Source organism: Bison bison, unplaced genomic scaffold (genome assembly GCF_000754665.1).
Source record: "Bison bison bison isolate TAMUID 2011002044 unplaced genomic scaffold, Bison_UMD1.0 scf7180017864371, whole genome shotgun sequence".
In the NCBI taxonomy this organism is placed as follows: domain Eukaryota; kingdom Metazoa; phylum Chordata; class Mammalia; order Artiodactyla; family Bovidae; genus Bison; species Bison bison.
Genome location: NW_011494943.1, coordinates 14,950,474 through 14,972,639, shown reverse-complemented (window position 1 = coordinate 14,972,639; position 22,166 = coordinate 14,950,474). Strand labels below are relative to the sequence as shown.

At 53.8% G+C, this 22,166-nt stretch overlaps 2 protein-coding genes across 3 annotated transcripts in view; both read right to left on the bottom strand.

The window, feature by feature from the left end:
- LOC105000612 (somatotropin) overlaps positions 1-632 on the bottom strand; it is a 1,711-nt gene extending 1,079 nt beyond the window's left edge. The window contains exons 1-2 of the mRNA XM_010856558.1: positions 620-632; positions 211-371 (exon numbers count right to left, since the gene is read on the bottom strand). Of these exons, the coding sequence (XP_010854860.1) occupies positions 211-371; positions 620-632 (174 nt within the window). The remainder of the gene's footprint in view (positions 1-210; positions 372-619) is intronic.
- A 12,357-nt stretch (positions 633-12,989) lies between these two features.
- CD79B (CD79b molecule, immunoglobulin-associated beta) lies at positions 12,990-16,484 on the bottom strand. 2 transcript variants are annotated; one of them, XM_010856422.1, is made up of 6 exons: positions 16,323-16,484; positions 15,635-15,688; positions 14,368-14,679; positions 13,989-14,107; positions 13,709-13,750; positions 12,990-13,583 (listed from the first exon to the last, which is right to left on the bottom strand). In XM_010856422.1, the coding sequence occupies exons 1-6, from the start codon at positions 16,387-16,389 to the stop codon at positions 13,485-13,487; spliced, it is 693 nt and encodes a 230-aa protein (XP_010854724.1). In that variant the 5' UTR covers positions 16,390-16,484; the 3' UTR covers positions 12,990-13,484. The 2 variants fall into 2 exon arrangements, with proteins under 2 accessions (XP_010854724.1, XP_010854725.1); XM_010856423.1 differs by having other exon boundaries at positions 15,635-15,685.
- Between the last annotated feature and the right edge of the window lie 5,682 nt (positions 16,485-22,166).

The following is a 22,166-nucleotide window of genomic DNA, read 5'->3' as shown; positions in this document are numbered from 1 at the left end:
CCACCCAGGTCTAAGCTGGTGCGCGATTCCCCTCCCCGCCTTATTCGGAACCCTCCCCACCCCACACACCCCCGTTTCTGCTCCCCTAACCACATCCCTACTTGGATAAAATACGGCTGAACTCCTCAGTTTCCTCCCACTGTGTGGAGGGGGTGTGGATTCACCCCTTCCTGCCTCCCCACCCCTAGGACGCATCCCTCGGGAGCTTACAAACTCTTTGAAGGTGTCAGCAGCCAGCTGATGCAGGTGCTGAGCCCGGAGCACAGCGTTGGCAAACAGGCCGGACAAGGACATGGCTGGGAAGGCGCCCACCACCTGAGTCCAGGGCAGGCAGAGCAGGGCGAAAGCCAGGAGCAGGGAGGTCCGGGGGCCTAGGGAGAGACCAGGAGGGCCGCGACGGAGGGCCCCAGGGAGCTAGACGCCTGATCTCCTGCCAGCCCCCACCTACCCTTCCCTCCAGGGACTGAGAACATTTCAAACTTGGCCAAATGTCTGGGTGTAGATACCTATGTTCACATTCGGAAGCCCTAAAGCCCAAAGCTCTGAACACATCCATCGGCAGGGCCCCCCGCATTACCCCTTTAGGACACGCGAATGGAGGGGATTTTAGCGAGCTTACCTGCAGCCATCATAGCTGGTGAGCTGTCCACAGGACCCTGAGTCGTCTGGTGAACTGGGTCCTGGGATCCTGGAATTGGTCCCTGCTGGGCCATTTTTATACCCTGGCTTCTTCTCTCTCTCCCTTTCCCCCCACCTGTGTGCTCTATACATTTATGCAAGGACCACTGGCAGCCTGTGCTAATGGATAATTTAGAACCTCCTCTCACTCATCCTGTTCCCGTTCCTTCTCTGGGGTCATGTCCCCCAGGCTTGTCATCATCCCGTCTCCACTGCCACCAGCCAGAGGGCTGTGCACACAGGGTCTCAGCTTGAGAGCCCACCCCATAGGTTTTCTTTTTAAAGGGGAGGTAGCAGAAGCGAGGAGAAGGCAATGGCACCCCATTCTGGAAGGCTGCAGTCCATGGGGTCGCTGAGGGTCGGACACAACTGAGTGACTTCACTTTCACTTTTCACTTTCATGCATTGGAGGAGGAAATGGCAACCCACTCCAATGTTCTTGCCTGGAAAATCCCAGGGACGGGGGAGCCTGGTGGGCTGCTGTCTATGGCGTCGCACAGAGTCGGACACGACTGAAGCAACTTAGCAGCAGCAGCAGCAGCAGAAGCGAATGGGCTTCCCAGGTGGCTCAGCCGTAAAGAATCTAGCTGCAAATGCAGGAGACTCAGGTTCAATCCCTGGGTCAGATAAATCCCCTGGAGAAGAGAAAGGCAACCCACCCCAGTATTCTTGTCTAGAAAATCCCAAGGACAGGGGAGCCTGGTGGTCAACAGTCTCAGTTCAGTTCAGTTCAGTTGCTCAGTCGTGTCCGATTCCTCGCGACCCCAGGAATATAGCATGCCAGGCCTCCCTGTCCATCACCAACTCCTAGAATTTGCTCAAATTCATGTTCATTGAGTCAGTGATGCCATCCAACCATCTTACCCTTTGTCGTCCCCTTCTGCCACCCTCAATCTTTCCCAGCATCAGGGTCTTTTCCAATGAGTTAGTTCTTCACATCAGGTGGCCAAAGTACTGGAGTTTCAGCTTCAACATCAGTCCTTCCAATGAATATTCAGGACTGATTTCCTTTAAGATGGATTGGTTGGATCTCCTTGCAGTCCAAGAGTCTTCTCCAACACCACAGTTCAAAGGTGTCTCTTTTGAACTTCAGCACTCAGCTTTCTTAATAGTTCAACTAACTCTCACATCCATACATGACTACTGGAAAAACCATAGCCTTGACTACATGGACCTTTGTTGGCAAAGTAATGTCTCTACTTTTTAGTATGCTGTCTAGGTTGGTCGTAGCTTTTCTTCCAAGAAGAAAGCATCTTTTAATTTCATGGCTTCAGTCACCATCAGCAGTGATTTTGGAGTCCCCCAAATAAAGTCTCTCACTGTTTCCATTGCTTCCCCATCTACTTGCCATGAAGTGATGGGACCAGATACCATTATCTTCGTTTTTTGAATGTTGAGCTTTAAGCCAACTTTTTAGCTCTCCTCTTTCACTTTCACTTTTAGTTCTTCTTCACTTTCTGCCGTAAGGGTGGTGTCATCTGCATATCTGAGGTTATTGATATTCCTCCCAGAAATCTTGATTCCAGCTTGTGCTTCATCCAGCCTGTCATTTTACACGATGTACTCTGCATACAAGTTAAATAAGCAGGGTGACAATATACAGCCTTGACGTACTCCTTTCCTAATTTGGAACCAGTCGGTTGTTCCATGTCTGGTTCTAACTGTTGCTTCTTGACCTGCATACAGATTTCTCAGTAGTCAGGTAAGGTAGTCTGGTATTTCCATCTCTTTAAGAATTTTTGACAATTTGTCAAAGGCTTTTCGACAGTCAAAGGCTTTGGTATAGTCAATAAAAAGAAGTAGCTGTTTTTCTGGAACTCTCTTGCTTTTTCTATTATCCAACAGATGTTGGCAATCTGATCTCTGGTTCCTCTGCCTTTTCTAAATCCACCTTGAACATCTGCAAGTTCATGGTTCACGTACTGTTGAAGCCTGGCTTGGAGAATTTTGAGCATTACTTTGCAAGCGTGTGAGACGAGTGCAATTGTGCAGTAGTTTGAACATTCTTTGACATTGTCTTTCTTTAGGATTGGAATGAGAACTGACCTTTTCTAGTCCTGTGGCCACTGCTGAGTTTTCCAAATTTGCTGGTATATTGAGTGCAGCACTTTAAAGCATCATCTTTCAGGATTTGAAATAGCTCCACTGGAATTCCATCCCCTCCACTAGCTTTGTTCGTAGTGATGCCTTCCAAGGCCCACTTGACTTCACATTCCAGGATGTCTGGCTCTAGGTGAGTGATCACACCATCATGGTTATCTGGGTCATGAAGGTTTTTTTTTGTATAGTTCTTCTGTGTGTTCTTGCCACCTCTTCTTATTATCATCTGCTTCTGTTAGGTCCATACCATTTCTGTCCTTTATTGTGCCCATCTTTGCGTGAAATGTTCCCTTCGTATCTCTAATTCTGTTGAAGAGATCTCTAGTCTTTCCTATTCTATTGTTTTCCTCTATTTCTTTGCATTGATCACTGAGGAAAGTTTTCTTATCTCTCCTTGCTATTCTTTGGAACTCTGCATTCAAATAGGTACCTTTCCTTTTCTCCTTTGCCTTTAGCTTCTTTTCTTTTCTCAGTTAAGGCCTCCTCAGGCAACCATTTTGCCTTTTTACATTTCTTTTTCTTGGGTATGGTCTTGATCCCTGCCTCCTGTACAATGTCATGAACCTCCGTCCATAGTTCTTCAGGCACTCTGTCTATCAGATCTAATATCCTGAATCTATTTCTCACTTCCACTGTATAATTGTAAGGGATTTGATTTACGTCATACCTGAATGGTCTAGTGGTTTTCCCTACTTTCTTCAATTGAAGTCTGAAATTGGCAATAAGGAGTTCATGATTTGAGCCACAGTCAGCTCCCAGTCTTGTTTTTGCTGACTGTATAGAGCTTCTCCATCTTTGGCTGCAAAGAATATAATCAATCTGATTTCAGTATTGACCATCTGGTGATGGCCATATGTGGAGTCTTCTCTTGTGTTGTTGGAAGAGGGTGTTTGCTATGACCAGTGAATTCTCTTGGCAAAACTTTGTTAGCCTTTGCCCTGCTTCATTTTGTATTCCAAGGCCAAATTTACCTGTTACTCCAGGCAACAGCGTTGTCTAACTCATGAACCGCAGCCTTGTCTAACTCAGTGAAACTATGAGCCATGCCGTGTAGGGCCACCCAAGACAGATGGGTCATGGTGAAGAGTTCTGACAAAATGTGGTCCACTGGAGAAGGGAACGGCAAACCACTTCTGTATTCTTGCCTTGAGAACCCCATGAACAGTATGAAAATTAAAAAAGATATGACACTGAACACTGAACTCCCCAGGTCGGTAGGTACCCAATATGCTACTGGAGAAGAGTGGAGAAATAACTCCAGAAAGCAGGAAGAGACGGAGCCAAAGCGAAAATGGCATCCAGTTGTAGATGTGATTGGTGATGGAAGTAAAGTCCAATGCTGTAAAGAACAATATTGCATAGGAACCTGGAATGTTAGGTTCATGAATCAAGGTAAACTGGACACGGTCAAACAGGAGATGACAAGAGTGAACATCGACATTTTAGATATCAGTGAAAAATGGACTGGAATGGGTGAATTTAATTCAGATGACAATTATGCCCACTACTGTGGGCAAGAATCCCTTAGAAGAAATGCAGTACCCTCATAGTCAATAAAAGAGTCGGAAATGCAATACTTGGATGCAATCTCAAAAATGACAGAATGATCTCTGTTCATTTCCAAGGCAACCCATTCAGTGTCACAGTAATCCAGTCTATGCCCCGACCAGGAATGCTGAAGAAGCTGAAATTGTACAGTTCTGTGAAGACCTACAAGACCTTCTAGAACTAACACCAAAAAAAGATGTCCTTTCCATCATAGGAGCTACAGCCTATGAGGCCACAAAAGAGTCGGACCCACGACTGAGCCACTAAACAGCAACAGGCAGAAAGGAGTACCCCAAGCCCAGGCACCACTCTGGCAGGGCGTCATTGTGGGGTGTTCCCCAGGGTCAGGGAGGCCCGAGCTGGTCCCCTGAAGGAAGTGTTGTCTCAGGATGGATGTATCTTGAGAGCTATGTGGATGCTTCCTCACTCTCTACCCACTTCCTCCTCCCTGAAATGCTCCTCTCCATCCACCAGAGAGAATGTGTGTTTGGGGAAAGGGAGCCAAGGATAGCAATAGATGCTGAGGTTTCTGGGCACAAGTTCCTCCTTCGCTCCATCACCTTCCTCCTGCCACCTGATCCAAACTGAGGTGGATGCAGTGCTAACCCGTGACCATTAGAGGGCTTCAGCCCCGCATGTCCCTTTTCCTGAACGTCCCCTCTCTGGCAGGTGTGTGGGGGCAAAGGACAGACACTTGAGGCATTGCCCCTACTCCTCGGATGTGCTGCAGAAATCCCAGGAACAGAGACTGACCACAAGTGCTTGCTCCCGTAGCCCTGTTACCGTCAGAGACTCAGCTGGAAGAGCCCTTGAAGGCTTGAGTCCCACCCCCAGCACTGGAGCATAGCATCCCGGAAAAATGGCTCTCTCTAGTCATTGTAGTCTCCTCCCAGGCTTTCTCCTCCTCCGTTTAGTATCTGTATAGAGCTTATCAGGCTGTGAAAAGCATGCCCATGCAGCCCTACATTAGACCTTCAGGACCATCTTGTGAAGGAGGTATGGTTATCACCCCATTTTACAGACGGGGAGACTGAGGCTCAAAGAGGCATACTTACAAGAGCTGCTTCAACCAAGACAGCAAATCTCCAAATGCTTACTCTTCTCATGTTGCAGCACTCCAGGTCCTTTCTTCAAAGCAGACTGAGTGGGCGCCACTCTGTGTTTTTAGCTTCCTGATCACAAGGATCCTGCCTCTAGTCACAAGAGTTTCTGCCTCATTTGGTCCTCCCTTCAGAGCTTGTCATTTTCCAGGTGAGACCAGCCCAGAGACACGGGATGTGTGGCAGAGACCACACAGCAAGGCAAGGCCTGAGTTAGGAAGGCTAGAACTACAAACGTCCCACCTCTTGGTGCCCAGAGTTGGGGCTATTTCAGCATCCAGAAGTCACCAGCATTGAATTGTCCCCAAGGATAAGAGCAGGAAAGAACATACTCCCCTCCATTTAAACCTTCCACCCCCTGAGTCTAAATACATTTAGCACTTGACCCTGTGGGAAAGCAAGAAGGAAGCAAACCTTTTTAGAGGTGGTTGGTGATGGTGTTGCCAACCAGCATTGAAAAGTTACACCCTTGTGGTCCAGAACTTGAGGGCTTGCATGTTGTCACCTCCCCCTTTTAAGACCAGAAGACAGAGCTCTCTTTTTTCCCCGTCACTCGTGAACCATCACCCAACCATGCCCCTGATTCTTTATCTGCTACCAAGGGCACTGGGACCTGTGGGAACTGTCCCAGGCTCAACTGTAGGAGGACCAGAGGGGAGTGTCATGAAAGAAACAGTCTCTGGGACTTCCGTGGTGGTCCAGTGGCTAAGACTCCATGCTCCCAACGCAGGGGTCCTGGGTTCAGTCCTTGGTTGGGGAACTCAATCCCACATGCTGCAACTAAGGATTCTGCAAGCCGCAATGAAGACGCCGTGCAGCCAAATAAATAAAAGAAATTTACTTAAAGAAAGAAAGAAACTGGCTCTGATGAAGGTAGGGCCACAGGAAAAGTATGTGCTCAGTCACTCAGTCATGTCTGACTCTTTCTAACGCTATGGACTGTAGCCTGCTCACTCTCCTCTGTCCATGGGATTTCCCAGGCAAGAATACTGGAGTGGGTTGCCATTTCCCATTCCAGGGGATCTTCCCGACACAAGGAGCGAACCCACGTCTCCTGCATTGGCAGGTGGCTTCTTTACCTCTGTGCCACCTGGGAGCCCACAGGAAAGGAGAGGACGCCCCTTTCCTCTACTTCTGGTGCCACCAAAGGGGAGGAGCCGGGGGGAAAGTGGGGGAGGGTCTCCGAGCCCCACACAGCACTTACCTCTTCTGCCACTTCTTCCTTCTGTGTCACCCGGGGGGAGCAGCACTGAGGTGGAAGCGCCCATGACGGGCTTCTAGCTAATACAGGGGGGACCAGTATGTGAGCCGTGGACCACAGGAGAAGCCTCAGGCCTTCCCTACGAGTGAGGGTACAGGAGCCTGAGTTGAGGATTGCTCGAGAGCCACACAAGGTGGGCACATGTGAGGAGTGGTGACTCCAGGCAGGGGACTGCCAAGAACAGGTGGGACCAGTCAGAGTAGGTGAGTATCTCCTCTTACCAGCCCACTTCTGGTTGGCCCACAGGATCCTGGGGGCCCCTGGGATACACCTTTCTCAGAACTGGAAGGTGTAGGGGTGGATACTGGTGATCCTCTTCTCTATAAAGTCTTTTTCAGGATCTTTCGTAATGAAGACACACACACAAGTCATTGCTGCTGCTAAGTTGCTTCAGTCGTGTCCGACCCTGTGTGACCCCATAGACGGCAGCCCACCAGGCTCCCCCATCCCTGGGATTCTCCAGGCAAGAATACTGGAGTGGCTTGCCATTTCCTTCTCCAATGCATGAAACTGAAAAGTCCAAGTGAAGTCACTCAGTCATGTCTGACTCTTTGCAACCCTATGGACTGCAGCCTAGCAGGCTCCTCCATCCATAGGATTTTCCAGGCAAGAGTACTGGAGTGGGGTGCCAGTGCCTTCTCCGCAAGTCATTACTAGTAGAAGATAAACTTTGAATTAGACTTGGGATTTTCCTGCCCATGCTAGGGAGTCATTCACCCTTTCTTGGGGCATGACCTGGGGCCAGACCCCCAGCTTCTCCGGTTTCAGAGACTGCCGGGCAATGGCCTCTGCATGGTGGCTGGTGGGCAGAGGCTGTGATGAGCATCTCCAGGGCCAGGCCCATAGGGTTAGAGATGAATTCCCCCATCATCTTGGAATCCATGAATTTCAGCGTGTTTGGTAGCCCTTCATATTTTCAGATTTGATCGTCTCTGGGGTTCTCATCGTGGATACTCACAGATTTACTCTTGATCTGAGTGTTACTCTGACTCTTTGCATCCCCATGGACTGTAGCCCACCAGGCTCCTCTGTCTGTGGAATTCTCCAGGCAAGAATACTGGAGTGGGTTGCCATTTCCTCCTCCAGGGGATCTTCCCAACCCAGGGATCAAATCTGGGTCTCTTGCACTGCAGGCAGATTCTTTCTGTCTGAACCGCCAGGAAAGTCCACTCTTGATCTGAAAGTGGCCTCTTTCAGGTTTCAAGAACCCCTCCAAGGTTCAAGTCCACTTGGCTTGGGGCCATCTCATTATTTAGAGTCATACTTGCCCTGGCCTTCGAGAGAGTCGCAAAGGGACTGCAGGCAGCTCTCTCCACTTTCCTCTTGTCACTTGAGGTCCATGCTTCCCATCTCTAGCTCTGTTCTGCCTTCCTTGAATCCAGAGGCTGGGATTGCCCCCAGGATATGCACCACTTCTTCTTTGACTCCAGCACAAGTCTGACGGCTGAGTGGATCACAGATCATTGGGTCAACGTCTTTAAGAATGTTATGTGGGGATTCTCAAAGGCTTCTCCAGGGGACATGCGTAAGGCCAACATTTCTGAGCACTTTCCATGTACCAGGCGCTGTACTGAGTGATGTGGGGAGGATTGTATGAGGATATATCCTTCATACAAGGATACTCAGGCTCAGAGATAAGTAGTTTTCCTGGAGTCTCTCAGCTCCTAAGTGATAGCAGCCCAAGGTCCCAGTCTTTCATGGTGCCAAGCTCTTTAGAAGCCTCACCTAGGAAAGATGGTAGGGCTGCTGGGCATGAACAGAACTATCCTTAGCACAGAGCTGGCAGGGTGGGCTCAAGTCCCCATTCAGAAAATGTTCAATAGGACTTCCCTGGCAATCCAGTGGTTCGGTTCGGTTCAGTTCAGTCGTTCAGTCATGTCCGACTCTTTGTGACCCAGTGGTTAAAACTCCCTGTTTCCATTGCAGGGGACATGGGTTTGATCCCTGGCCAAGGAAGATCCCACACGCTGTGTGGCATGGCCAAAAAGAAAAAGAAGATGTTCAAGGAGCTTCAGCCCAGAATGAGATCCGCAGGTACAGGTACCAAAACAAGCAGCAGAGAAAAACAACCTGATGCAGCCCGATTTAATGAACCAAGTCACATCATCCTTCACATTTGTGTTGCACGTTTCAGTGTACATCACATTTTCACTTCCTTCATCTCATCGGACCCTTGGGTTTGCCAGAGGATTCAAGCATGGAGGAAGGGCCCAGGAGGGCTCTGGAGTGGGGGTGGGGAGGATGAGGGCAGGCACCCCTGTGAGCTGACGGGGGGTGTTGTTTACAGTGGGTGAGGATCTCTGAACAATCTAGAAGAGCAAAACAACCGACATCACTGGACCTACTGGGTAATTTCACCTTGGGGATGACTCCCCAGGGGGACAAGCCCATTGAGAATGAAGTAGTAAGTACCGGGGTGTGTCCAGCAGCTGTGGGAAGTCTGAGGTGCTTTCCTGATTGGTGCTGTCAACTGGAAATAACCTCTGTCTCCTTCTACCTTATTCTGTGGTTGTTTGTGAACATCTTACCCGCACAGGGGAAGGTAAGCTCTTTGAGGCTGGGCTCATGCCCTTCACCCCTTCATTCATTCACTCATTCTCTTATTCGTACATTAACCAATTAAATAAGCAGTTTCCGGGCCTTCCATGTGCCAGGCATCCATGTACCAGGCAGATGGGCAGACCTAGATAAACAAAGGACACCACCTTTTCTCTGCTGGAGTTTACAGTCTATGGGAAAGAGAGATAATAGCAAACAAATAAATACCTAACAGTAACATGTATCCAGAAATTTCACATTGTGAAAACTACCACGAAAGAAAGAGCTAAGAAGCGAGAGTCTAGCTCTGGGGAGAGGGGAGGGACTTGGCAGCTGGAACCATATTCCCAGGCCCAGGAAACTCAACAAGCATCCACCGAGTGCATTGAGTGGATGGAAGGACAGTGTCAAGGAAAGAAACTCAAATATCCCCCCGGCCAGGAATGGCCAGGCAGGTCATGCTGTGTCTGTAGAATGAACTTCGCATAACAAGTGTGGAAAAAATGATAACGTGGGATCTTGCAACACACAGCAATACGCACCCGAGCAAATTCAAATGTAAAAAGGGGACAGGGTGGCATGCATATGCTGAGGGCAAGCGCACAGATGTTCAGTAGACCCACAGCTCACAGAGCCTGAGCCCCAAACAGGACCTCACGAGGCGTCTGGCCGCCCACTCCTGCCACGTGAGAAAGTGATCTTAGGGCTGAACAGAACAATGTCTTTTATTATTATTGTTTGAAAAGTACATTATGATCTGTATAAATGTGTTTTAACAAACTACACTCTGAATTCAGGGTTTCAGGCTTGCTGTTTTGTGTTCTCTGTGGAGTCACCTAAGTTTCCAAGTAAAGGCTCGGGCTGGGAGAGGGCCGGCGAGGTCTCCCCGACAGACGGGCAGGGTTGGTTTTGGTTTTTGTTTGTATCTGAGTCAATAGCGGTTCCCGAGGATGCCGTGCCCGGGTGCAGCAGTGTGGAGAGCAGAGCCAAATCCAGAAACTTCACAGTTGTGTGGACTCTGAATCCAGCTGCTGAGGCTGCCTGCGGAGAGCAGGGCACAACGGCGCAGGAGTCCCGAGCCCCCCACCCCCACTCCCCTGGGGCTGAATGGCCTCTGAGGCCTTTCACAGAAGACCCAGCAAGGCTGCACCCCTGCTGGGGGTTGTCCACGGACACCCAGACAGCCTCAGCTTTCCGAGTTTTGTTTTTCTCTCATCTCTGATTCTGCTGGAAAAACACCCAAACCCTCTGGCCAGAGCGCCCCTGACCTAGCAGCACCTGCAGACAGGGGGGCCGGAAGTCAAGCTAAAACGGAGGAGGAACCAGCTTGTGCTTCCACCAGGCCCCCGAGGGACTGGGCTGGATTCCCCCAGTGGGCAGCGGGGCATGTGCCCACCAAGGGGGCCTCGGGCTGCATTCTGGGAGGAGGAAGGCTGAGGAGCAGCCCCACATCTGGGCCTCTTAGGAAGGAGCGGGGCCTTCGGGACTCATGAACAAGGGGACACATTTGGAGATGGTTCCCCAGGACAAAGCTGTCCCAGGGTTCTCTCCTGATGGCCCTCCTCCTCCTCCTCTGGCTCAAAGCCTCCGAGCTACAAAGTCCTTCAGGGGAGGCAGCTGTGATGTAGTGGAAAGAATGCCACACTTGGAGTCTGAAGGTCTGTGTGTGACTTGTGGCCAATTATGGTAATCATCTCCCTGGGCCTCGATTTCCTCTTTTGTAAAGTGGGGATGAAGCTGTCCCCTTCCAGGGTTATGCTGGGGAAAGATCATATAAACGAATACGGAGGTGCTCCATAAAATCTTATTGGCAGTGAAGAGATGCTCCATATATAAAAATCTGGGGGACCCAGTGAGAGAATCTGATTCATGTTTTGTATTTTGGATGTGGTGGTGGTTATTCAAATCTGTACATGTGCTGAAACTCATGACAAGAAAACTTAACTGTAGGATAATTTTCTAAAAACCAGCATCTGGTTCAACTCTTTTCCTTTGGAGAAGTCTTATGATTCCCATTTTGTAGAAAAAGCAACTGAGATCTGAGATAATTATCACTTCCACCAGCATCACTCAGCTTTGTTTCCACTGCCTGTCAGTTCTGGGGGCCAGGGCCCCACACGACAGACACGCAGACACCCACAGTGTAAAAGCCTCTAAAACAGAAGAACAGGCCATCGAGGGCTTCTACATCGAAACCACGAAATCAGTGCCCTTTGGGGGTGTCTGGTGGACAAGGCAGGCCTCCCTGCTCAGATGACTCTCTGTCAACAGTGCCTCAAAGCATTAGGAAAACAGTTATTCAAAAATATTTAATTGTCAAAAAAAGCCAAGGCCTCCCTAGACTGAGGGCAGCCCCAAGCAGGGGGAGACCCTGCCTGGGGGGAGAAGTGAAGACTCCATCCCACCCCCAGCCGGCTGCCCAGGGTCCCTGGTGGAGGTCGAGGACAGAATTAGCCCCACTATGCAAAGCAGCAGGAGAGGAAGAGCTCCAGTTCAGTGGAGGCAGATGCCAAAACAAGTGCGTTTCCTCTGGCAGCCCAGAGACCAGGGAGGGAGGAGGCCCGGCCAGGCCCAGCCCCGGCCTGGCTCAGTGTGGTCACCGCTGATCAAAGCAGAGATGGACCTTTACCCCAGGTGTGGGGTCCTTGGCCACCTGCCTGCCTCACCTGCAATTCCAGCTGGAGCTGCTCTGACTCATCCCTCCCTATGCTGACCTTGATTCTCCAATTAGACTGGCAGCTCCCTGAGGGCAGGGGTTTCTCCCACCTGAATCCAGAATGAAAGTGGCAAATCCAGAGCATGGTCCCCCCAAGGTCAACAGGAAGTGGAGCTCAGTCCGGCTCTGCACACAGAGGTGCACTGAACTTCAGGTCCTAGCCCTGAGCTGCTCCCAGTCACTCCCGCAGCAGGCGGGCTGGGGATTGTTTTGCTTCTGATTTTATGCAGAAAGTCTGAAGGGGTTATCTGACTAAGAATCCCCAGGCTTCCCCACCACAAGGCCTCTTGATTTGGGAATCTCTCTTGCATAGCTCTGGGTCAAATGAAAAAAAATAAAAGAAAAAAAATATATCTCCAGCATCTCATAGTTTAATGTTTGACCAAAATCATATCCATACCTATACATTTATTGAATGACAAAGAACAATTTTTGACTGTGAAAAGTTAAAGTCAAAGTTCGTAAGAAAAAATGTATATACAATTTCCAGGCTTGGTGGAGGACAGGAGGTGTAGAGTAGAGGCAGGGGAAGCCCTGCCCTCAGGGACCTTCTAGTTTAACTGGAGAACAAGGCCAAGACGGGCAATGCAAAGTTGTAGCTACACCAGAGCTGTGGAGGACAGCGTCCAAACAGGGACCAGATAGGGGCTGGGGTGTTTTGGGAAGGCTTCCTGTAGGTGGAGGACTTTGAAGGACAAGAGGACTGGGGTGGGTAGGGGAGGGTGGCTCCTCTAGGGCTGAGACGCTCGAGTCCTGCAGGACTCAAGCACTGCTTGTCAGCTGGAGAGGAGGCAGGACGCGGGCATCCCCACCAAGAAGAAGGACCAGTCCAGTCAGACCTTCTCTGCTGTTCAGGGTCCCGCCAGAGTCAGAGCGGGGAAAGAAAGCAGACACGACCACAGGTCCCAACTGGGCCTCCAGAGAGAGCCGGACATGAGCTGAGCAGACCTCCCCGCCCCCAGGCCGATGGGTGCCCAAACGTTTGTGTCCAAACAGGTACCCTTATCAACTCCAGAACCACAGACGTCACAAGCCTGTGTGTGTTTTCTCAAGACACACTGTTTATTCCACGGGGGAAAGGGCTCAAGGCCAGCAGCCCCCTGGGGTGGGGCAGGGCGGGAGAGAGCAGGAGAGAACCGGAGAGGGACGAAGCTCTTGTGGCCCATCTGCGGCCACTTGGGGTAGGCTGTGACCCTGCCCCGGCTCTCCAGAGAAGCCAGGCTGCTCTGAGTCCACTTGCAGGTTCCAGACAAGTCTCTGCCTTCCCTGGCCTTTACAGGGCCATGGATCCCCCACAAAGGACCCCCAGAAGGCGGGGTCCAGTCTAACCCCTGAGGACCCCCTTGCTCCTAATCACTGCCCTGCAGCCCTTCTATGCCAGTCCCTTCCGTGAGAGATGGGGACCAAGGGCTGGAGGGGCAGGTGGGTCTGGCAGGCCTGCTTTGGAGGCTGACGGGGGGCCAGGGAAAAGTGGGGGACGTCTCTGAAGCAGTCACTGAGGGCCCAGCGGGCTGTGCCCAGGAGCATGGGGAGGGCCAGCCCCTCACTCCTGGCCTGGGTGCTCACCCACCGACCACTTCACCTCCCCTGTCCGCAGAGTCACTATGTCTTCATAAGTGGCCGTCTGGTCAATATCCAGGCCCTGGAGAGATGAAACGGAGCTCAGGCCTTGAACACTCCCCTGGCCTCACGCCGATGGTGCCTCTGACTGCCCCCCTCGGCCCTCGGAGCTTCCAGGAGTATGGGGGGGTCCACCTTGCCCCTTACCTCATAGGTGTGATCTTCCTCCATCCCGGCCTTGCTGTCATCCTGGCGGGGGAGGGATGGAGAGCAGAGTGTTAGCTTCCCCCACCCCATCCACTGCTGGGCCAGGCTGGGGAGGGCCAGGGAGATTGGTCTTGGGTGAAGGGTCAAGGGTCAGGGTTGAGGGGCACTCTGTGAGAACAGCTGATGAATAAGGGAGTGTTTGAATGGGTGAGTCAGTGGGTGGGCTCTGGGGCTGGGGAGACAGAGACCCTGCCGGCGTCTGGCCGGCCCCCACGGTCACCTTGTCCAGCAGCAGGAAGATGGGCACAATGATGAACAGAATGATAAGCAAGGTCTGGATCATGATGATGCCATCTTTCAGTGTGTTCCGCCGCTTCAGCTGGGCCAAGGTGCTGAACCCTGGGAGGAGGTGGGTGGACGTGGTGAGGCTTGGTGGGACCTGTCCCTGCTTTGGGCCCGGACCCCTCAGGACCTGCTTCTCCGCGGCTCTCCCAGGTGCCCGGGGTCACAGCCACCCAACACGGTGTGACCCTCCCTCCTACTGGTGGAGGGCTGGGGTGGGGTGGGGTGGGGTGGGTGTTGGTGGGGCTCCAGGAGCACCCCATGCTCTCCCTGGCTGGTGGGGGGTAGCAGGGTGGAGGGGTGGGCCCCACACACACCCATGACCCGGAGCTCAGTGCCACAGCCGTGCTCTGTCCTCTGGGTCCCCTTGGCACACTCCTGCTTGCAGAAGTAGATGCCATTGTCCTGAAACTGGACGCTTTGGATGGTGAGAACGGCCTCAGATTTGTTATGGGACTGGAGGATGCGGCCCTGCTCCGCGTGAAGTGTCTTGGGCTCTGAGTCCGGCTTCGGCTTCCAGAACCAGCTCACGAGACCATCATCCTCCACGTGGCACCTGATCTCCACTGTGGAGCCCCGTTTCTTGGCCACGAAACGTGGGTGCTGCCAGATCCGGGAACAAGTGTTTCCTGTGGGTGTCAGGGCTGGGGTCAAAATCCTGCTCCTTGCATTCTGGACCGCCGGCCGACCATGGTCCGCCACTCCCGCAACCATGGCCCCTGTCCCGGGCAGCGCTGACCCCTGGCTTGGTCTCCTGGCTTGCCCTTGCTTCTCAGAGTGTGGGACAGTCATGAGGCAGAGGTGTAGGGGAACTGAGCCATGTGAGGAGCTGCGGGCCACACCGCCGGACCCCGCCCCTTCCTAATGGCCCACTCTCCCCATTTGATTTTCCTTTAGAAGGGCCTGGAAACTTCCAACGCCTTTCCATGCCCCTGATGCAGGCCTCACCTTCTGAGGCCAGAGGGCCCCCAGGACAGCCTCTAACCTGGCCTGGTGTTCTCCCCTCTCCCTGTCCACACCAGCCCCCAGTCCTCAGGGTGACCCCGCAAATCCTCAGCCTGGCAATCAAGGCTCCCGCATCAATCTCCTGCCCATGTCTCCTTTGTCACCCCTTCTGCGTGGTCCTGTTCCTCTTTTTATTCCTATGCCTTTCTCAGCTTGCCACACTCCCCACCACTCATCTGCCCCAGGAGGCCTCCCTCCTGCTTGGTCCCCAGTCAGGGGTGCCCTAGGAACCCCTAAGCCCCTGCAGCCTGTTGGGGGCCCCCAAGGTTGCAGGCTCCTGCTGGGGCTAAGCCCAACTCCCCAGCCAGACAGCCCAGGCCTACATACCCAGTGGGATCCCCTCCTCCCTGATCTTTGGGACTCATGTTTGACGTGGGTGACGCTGGAGAAGTAGGGGTTGGAGGAACTTTAGAGCCAGGTCTTACAGAGGGAGACAGACCCTCAGGAGGCCTGGGGATGGGTGGGGAGAACCCAAGGGGGCCAGGGCGCCGGGACGACCATAGGGCAGCTTGCGGACAGGGACCCCCACGTTGGACACAGACATACATGCTCCCAGAAGGTTCAGGGGAAGTTGCTGACCTTTGGGATCCCGGAGCAGGTCATCTGTTTTGTCCGCCAGCACCTTCTCTCCTGCTGGGTGGGAGGAAGTGGGCGGGGCTGGTCCTTCCGAGTTGGCTGCCCCGCCCCTGCATTCCCAGACCCACTTCCTCCCCGCAGGACATCAGCTCCAAGATCCCTGCCCTGGAGAGTCTAGAGCGGGGTGGGGTCACCAGAGGATCTGATTCCCAGCCCTGCTTCTGCCCTCAGCCTTTGAGTGGGCTCTTGGATGAGAGGGAAGAAGTCCCGCCTGGAAGGCTCTACCGCCTTCCAGACCAGAGCACCAAGTGGGGAGCAGGCCTGTCCCAGGTCTGGTGCGGGGCGGCCTCTCCACCGCTTCCCCCACCCAGAGCCCTGCAGCGCCTGGGGGTGAACGACCCTCTCTCCTTTCTTCCTCCCCGGCCTAGCTCTTCTCCGAGGTCAGAGCCACCAGCACCTCTCCCCCAGCTCAGCCCGACACCCTCCGGGCTGGAGAAGGGCTGGGGGCTGCAGACTCCAGAGCCCACCAGCCCCTCAGCCTGGCTGATTCCCACAGACCCGGTCCCCAGGGCTGTCAGAGGGAGACAGGAGGCAGCAAAAGTGAGAGACGGAAGGCGGAGGAGGCAAGAGCAGGAGACAGCAGCAGTGGAAAGAGCGAAACCAGGGGGCCTCTGGGCCCCTCGAGCAGTACCTGAAAGGAGCAGCAGCCCCAGCACCAGCCAGTTGTTGAGCCCGGGAATCAACGCCGACCCTGCCATGCTCACCCTGTCTCCAGCCCCAAGCCCGTGACAACGGAGGCTCCTGGGGGAAAACGTGTAACTGCCTGGGCTGCAGTCTGCCTCCTCCCCGCCTCTTCCCCACCAGGCCCCTTCCTGCCATGCAAATTGGGACCCAGGGGAGGCACCAGCTCTCTGGGGACCCTGGGGGAGGGCAGGCTCTCTTGTCAGCTGTGCCGCTAAGACCCAAGGGTCACCCCGGCTTGGGCACTGCAGCTGGGGTCTGTGACGGATGCCCCTGGGGTCCGTGACAGATGCCCCTGGGAGGCAGGGACCCCTGAGGCCCCATCCCAACCCCCAAGATCACGTCCTGGGGCCCGTCGGCCTCGCAGTCTGGAGTCCCAGGCACTTAACTGAATCCACACGGGTCCTGTGGATGGATGTGGGCACAGCCCTTCCACCCCAGACCACCTTATACCCTTCAACTTACACATCCAGGAAGGACGGGGTAGGAGTGCTGGGGGGACAGCTATGGACCCAGAGCCCAGCCTCTTGGCTAGAGTGCAGGTGGCCATGTTGGCAGTTGATGGAGGCTTGACCTTGTGTAGGAAGGGAGCCACAGAGGCTCTTGAGCAAGAACAGGCCAAGAGCGGCAGCCACTTGGGAGAAGATTTGGTCCCAGCTCTGGCTAGAGGCCCCTCCTCGCTCACTTGGTGGGAGAGTTTGCTGGGAGCTGCCAAAGATGGCGGACTTAGGTGTTGATGGCTTACTGAAAACCCACCACTTAGCAATCAGCCGGACTCTCAGGGCACAGAAGTGTTACCCACAGCTCCAGGGGTCTGGAGTGGAAGACAAGAGGCTGGTCTGGGGGAGCCTGCAAGTTCTGAAACAGAAAGTCTCTCTGGCTTTTTCTCATCTGTCAGCAGAGCAGTGGATGGAACCACAGAGTCTAGGAGCTTGTCTAAGCTGAACTATGTGCCCTGGCCCTGGATCAGACACAGCCCTCATCCCTTGGGGTCTTGGGGGGGAGGTGCCCTTGTGCAGTGCATAACTTGCACAGCTGCCCATGGCAGGCGCATCCCTCAGCCCCACAGCTGAGTTCTTGAGTTTTACGTATTATGGCACCTTCTTTATTCTCTCTTGGCCCCTTGCTCTGTCTCTTCCTTCACCCCCCAGGAAGGGAAAGAAGATGCTGAATCCTGTGTCCTCTGCCCACATCCTGTCACTCTCTTCACCACCCGCTAGTTTTCAAGCAGCCTGTGCTGCTGGCATCTGGGAGACATGGACCCACCACCCAGGCCAGGGTTGCTGGTGAAGAAGGCAGAGGTCTGGGTGCTGGCCCCCTAAGTCCTGGGCATAGGCCTCACCTGGTACAGTGGCACCCCACCCCCAACCCGAGGAGCACAGGTTGGGGCTGGAGCTATGGGAAGTGGGGACAGGGGAGTTCAGGTTCCATCCGAGAAACAGCTGTTCCCGGCAGTCCCAGATGTTCTTGCTGGTTCCAGATGTTCCGAACAAAGAGAAAAACATTTCTCTGAAAAGGTGTCAGATGTTCCGTTCACAGAACAAACAGCCCAGGAATATAAACATCAGCTGAGGTCAGCATGGGGACCACAGGCCCCTGGTGCTGGTGGGGGTGGTTGGAGACTCCCCCAGAGGAATGGAGGGAAATCCAGGGGTCTCTTCCTTTAGCCAAACACCTCCTGGTGATGGAGGACTTGGTTAGCTTTGGGGCTGGTGGCCCCCAAATTTGGGAGAAAGGTGGAGAAAGGTTGGGGTGCACCCGTGTGTGTGTGTGTGTGTGTGTGTGTGTGTGTGTGTGTGTGCATGTAGCTGCCAACTGGGTGTACTGCCGAGTTGTAGGGTGTGAGGCTGTTTGGGAGCTGGTCTGCAGCCCAGGGTGCCTCTGGGGGGCCATGGAGGTTGGGGACGCAGTGGGTACCCTCCAAACATACACACATGTCTGCATCTCCTGTGGGCAGCAATGCAGATGTGTCCTTTGGACCTCATTCCCATTCATGCCAGGCAGGGATCTATTTTCAGGAAGGGGTGGGGGCCCCACCGTCTGCAGGGTTATTTGTCACAGGTGGGGCCGTGCTGTTCTGTCTGCAGTGACAACAGCACCGAGCTCCTTCCGAGGCTTGTGACGCTTTTTCTTTCCTGGAACAGGAGGCCTCGTAAGCCCACCTCCGCCTCTGCCCCCAGCTGCCCTGGGCCGTACACCCCGACATCTGGCAGCTCCCACCCCACCTTTCCAGGAAGGCAGCATCAGAACAAGAGATGAGGGTATAGGGAGAATAGACAAGGAGCTCAGGGTTAGGGAAAGCAAGAGGGCAGGGACCCCCAGGATCCCCGGGAAGTGGGGGGAGGGCAGAGCCTCAGCTTGGAAAGAATGACCTCTGCCCCTCCCCTAGCCCTTCCTTCCTCACTAACTCTGCTCGGCTCCTTGTGACCAGGGCGGGCGGGCTCAGAAGGATGCCGGCTTGAGTAGTTACTGAGCGCGCACGCCTAGAGCCCGGGCTCTGCAACAAGAGGAGCTGCTGCAATGAGAAGCCTATGACCTGTGACGAGGAGTACCCCCTGCTTGCCACAACTAGACAAAGCTCTTGCACAGCAACGAAGACCCAGCACAGCCCAAAATAAATAGATAAGAGAAACCAAGCCAAGTCACAGAACATGTATCTGAAAACAAAAAAGAGAATGCTGGTTTGACCCCTAACTCTGCAGTACACCAGCCAGGAAGCCTCCCCCAGTTACCTGGCGATTCTCAACAAACGGTGGTCCTGCCCTACACTGACAGCTCTGGAAGTGCTCCAGGGCCGAGGGATTGAGGCGAACCCAGCTCTCCTGTATTGCAGCTGGATTCTTTACCGTCTGAGCTATCAGGGAAGCCCTTCCAGGGCCATGGTGGTTTAGTTGCTAAGTCGTGTCTGATTCTTTGCGACCCCATGTACTATAGCCCGCCACGTTCCTCTGGCCATGGGATTCTCCAGGCAAGAATACTGGAGTGGGTTGCCATTTCCTTCTCCAGGAGATCTTCCTGACCCGGGAATTGAACCCGGGTCTCCTGCATTTCAGGCAGGCTCTTTACTGACTGAGCTATAAGGGAAGCCCCCTCCAGGGCTGTGGCCATGGTCAAATGACTAGTGGATGCCACTGGCGTTCCTGGGCCAGGGGCAGCGAAGACACAGCAGTGGGAGGGGCAGATTTTTCCTGCCTTACCTGCCAACAGCACCCCAGTTAAGCAACACCCATTCTTAACCTCTCAGGGACCAAGTTTCCTCCTTTAGGCAAAATACAAATAACTGTAATAAAACCTTCTTTGTGTGTGCTCAGGGGCTTAGTTGTGTTGGACTCTTTGAGGGCCCCTGGACTGTAATCTGCCATGCTTCTCTGTCCATGGGATTTCCCAGGCAAGAATATCGGAGAGGGGTTGCCATTTCCTCCTCAAGGGGATCTTCCTGACCCAGGGATCGAACCTGCGTCTCCTACATTAGCAGGTGGATTCTTTACCACTGAGCCACCTGTCCTTTGCAGGGCAGTCGTGAGCCTTGAAGGGCCTCTTGTATCTGAAGTGCATGGTGACATAGGTGGAAGCACAGTCCACCCTCAGGAGGCGGTGAGTAGCATTGATATCTGGGGGAAGCACATGGTTCTGAATAGGAACCTCGGTTATGTTTATCACCCAGGATCTTACCTTTTTCTTTCACCATTCAAGGCTCAGGGGCAACATAGATCAGGGCACTCTCAAGCTCTCCTGTCCTTGAGGACAGAGAGAGCCCCAACCGAGGTTTGGAGAAACTTAAAGTAAAAAGTGAGAAGGAGCTTTCCCCACCTCTGAGAAGGGGTTCAGCACCCCCATGTGGGCTCAGAAACCCTGCTGGCACCCCACCCCCACAGGCAAAGACATCCGCAGGGTGGGAAGGGGCTGGAGGACACGGCTGAGGGAGGTTGGGGTGGCCTGTGGGTGCCCCTCCCCAGCCGCCAGGGGAGCCATGTAACCTCAGGACTCAGGAAAAGGGGAGTGGGGATACAGAAATCTTGAAAGGGACTAAATATTTACTAGTTTAGAGGAATACAGCCCTGGCTGTCGGAAAGCAAAATTAAATCTAAACTTATATTTCACTCACTGGGATTGTGGCCTGAGCTCACTACATATTTCTCTTTGTCATAGGTCCATGGGATGCTGGGTCCTCTGGGGTCAGAGGCAGCATCCTAGAGGGGATTGGGCCTCAGGAAAGGGAAGGGCCACACCGTGGACCCACAGGCCATGGGTGAGGCAGAAAAGTGATGGGGGCTTCCAGAGAGGAGGGTCTGGGCACACAGGTCCCAACGCCTATTTCCTGGGTACTGTTGTGGGCAGGGAGGGGTAGTGTGGGTGCTGCCTGTTAGTGGGGCGGGCAGGGGTGAGGGAACGACTCCTGACCTCATCTGGCCTCTTGAGGAGGCTGGGTTCCAGCCAGACTAAGCCAGAGGAGGGAGCTGGGGCCCTCCTTATCCTGCCCTCCCCAATACCTGGCAGCTCCCCAAGGCTTCTCCACTTGTTTCCAATCCCCCTAGCCCTTCTTGTCGCCCTCAGCTCCCGTCCACGTCCGCACACAGAGGCACAGAAGGAAAAAGCGTACTCGTCCGAGGCACCGGGAGGTTTATTATAAGAACTGTACAAAGGAGCCTTCTGCTGGCCTGGCTTGGGCCTGTTCCCACCCGGACGAGGTGCAATGGCTGTGGGTCTGCAGGGGGAGGAGGCCTGGACCCTATTCAGCCACGCTGGCTCTGTACCCGGCCCAGTGGAGAGAGTTCAGTCCAACAGAGGCTGAGGCTCTGGGGCCACACTCATCCGGCCCCAAGAGGAGGAAGGAAAGGACACGGGCAGGGTGCTGGTCAGAGAAGAGGCTGACCCCTGGAGGAACTTCTGAAGAAAGAGCCGGAACTGCTGCAGGAAGAGATGGAAGAAGCAGGGGCCTCCTTCCAGAGAGGACCCAGGCGGGGCCAGGGAGCGGGGCTGGGCAGTGGGTGTGAGGAAGAGAAGCAGAGAAGGCAGAAGGGTGCCCTCACGGCCATGAAAGAAAGAAATGTCCGGGCAGAGTGGGGCAGACAGAAAGGAAGGCTCCGGCCTGTGGGCGTGCACACAAGCAAACACACACACACATGTTGTTTGGAGGTTTTGCTGCTTCCTGAGTTTTAATCAAACTGTTCACGAGAAACAAGAAGAAAAAGAAGAGGAACTAAGTGCAGTGGGGGTGGGGTGGGGGGCTCAGTGTGCAAACCTTACCACGTGTGTTCACACTCACATACACACTCACAGCACAAGGACACTTCCACGGACTGGCCGACAGAGAAGACACACGCATACCCACTGGTTAAGCACTCCAGGGCACGCTGACACACACACACACACACAGATATACACATAGACAGATGCATATGCAGGTTCTATGGGACACAGTGGTTCACAGACGCACACGCACACACACACAGGTGAGTAAATCCAGTGACCCCGAGCTGGTGTCTCACCCCCTCCTCCAAGCTCGGCCTCTGTCTATTCACAAGAGCCCAGATCGGTGGTGCCAACAGAAGCATCGCACAGCTTCCAGTGGCCAGAAGTTGGACGCTTGGGCCTGAGCCAGGTGAGCAGTTCCCACCTCAGTGTTGAAATCTCGAACGTGAGCTCAGCTAGAACATTCTTAGGACCACTTTGAGGAGGGGGGGAAGGATGATGCAAGAGGAAGAGAAGGGTGTGGCGGGGGGTGAGGAGAGGACCCTGGGGCTAGGGAGGCTGCCAGGAGCCCAAGTGGTGCTGATGGAGGAGGAAGATGGGA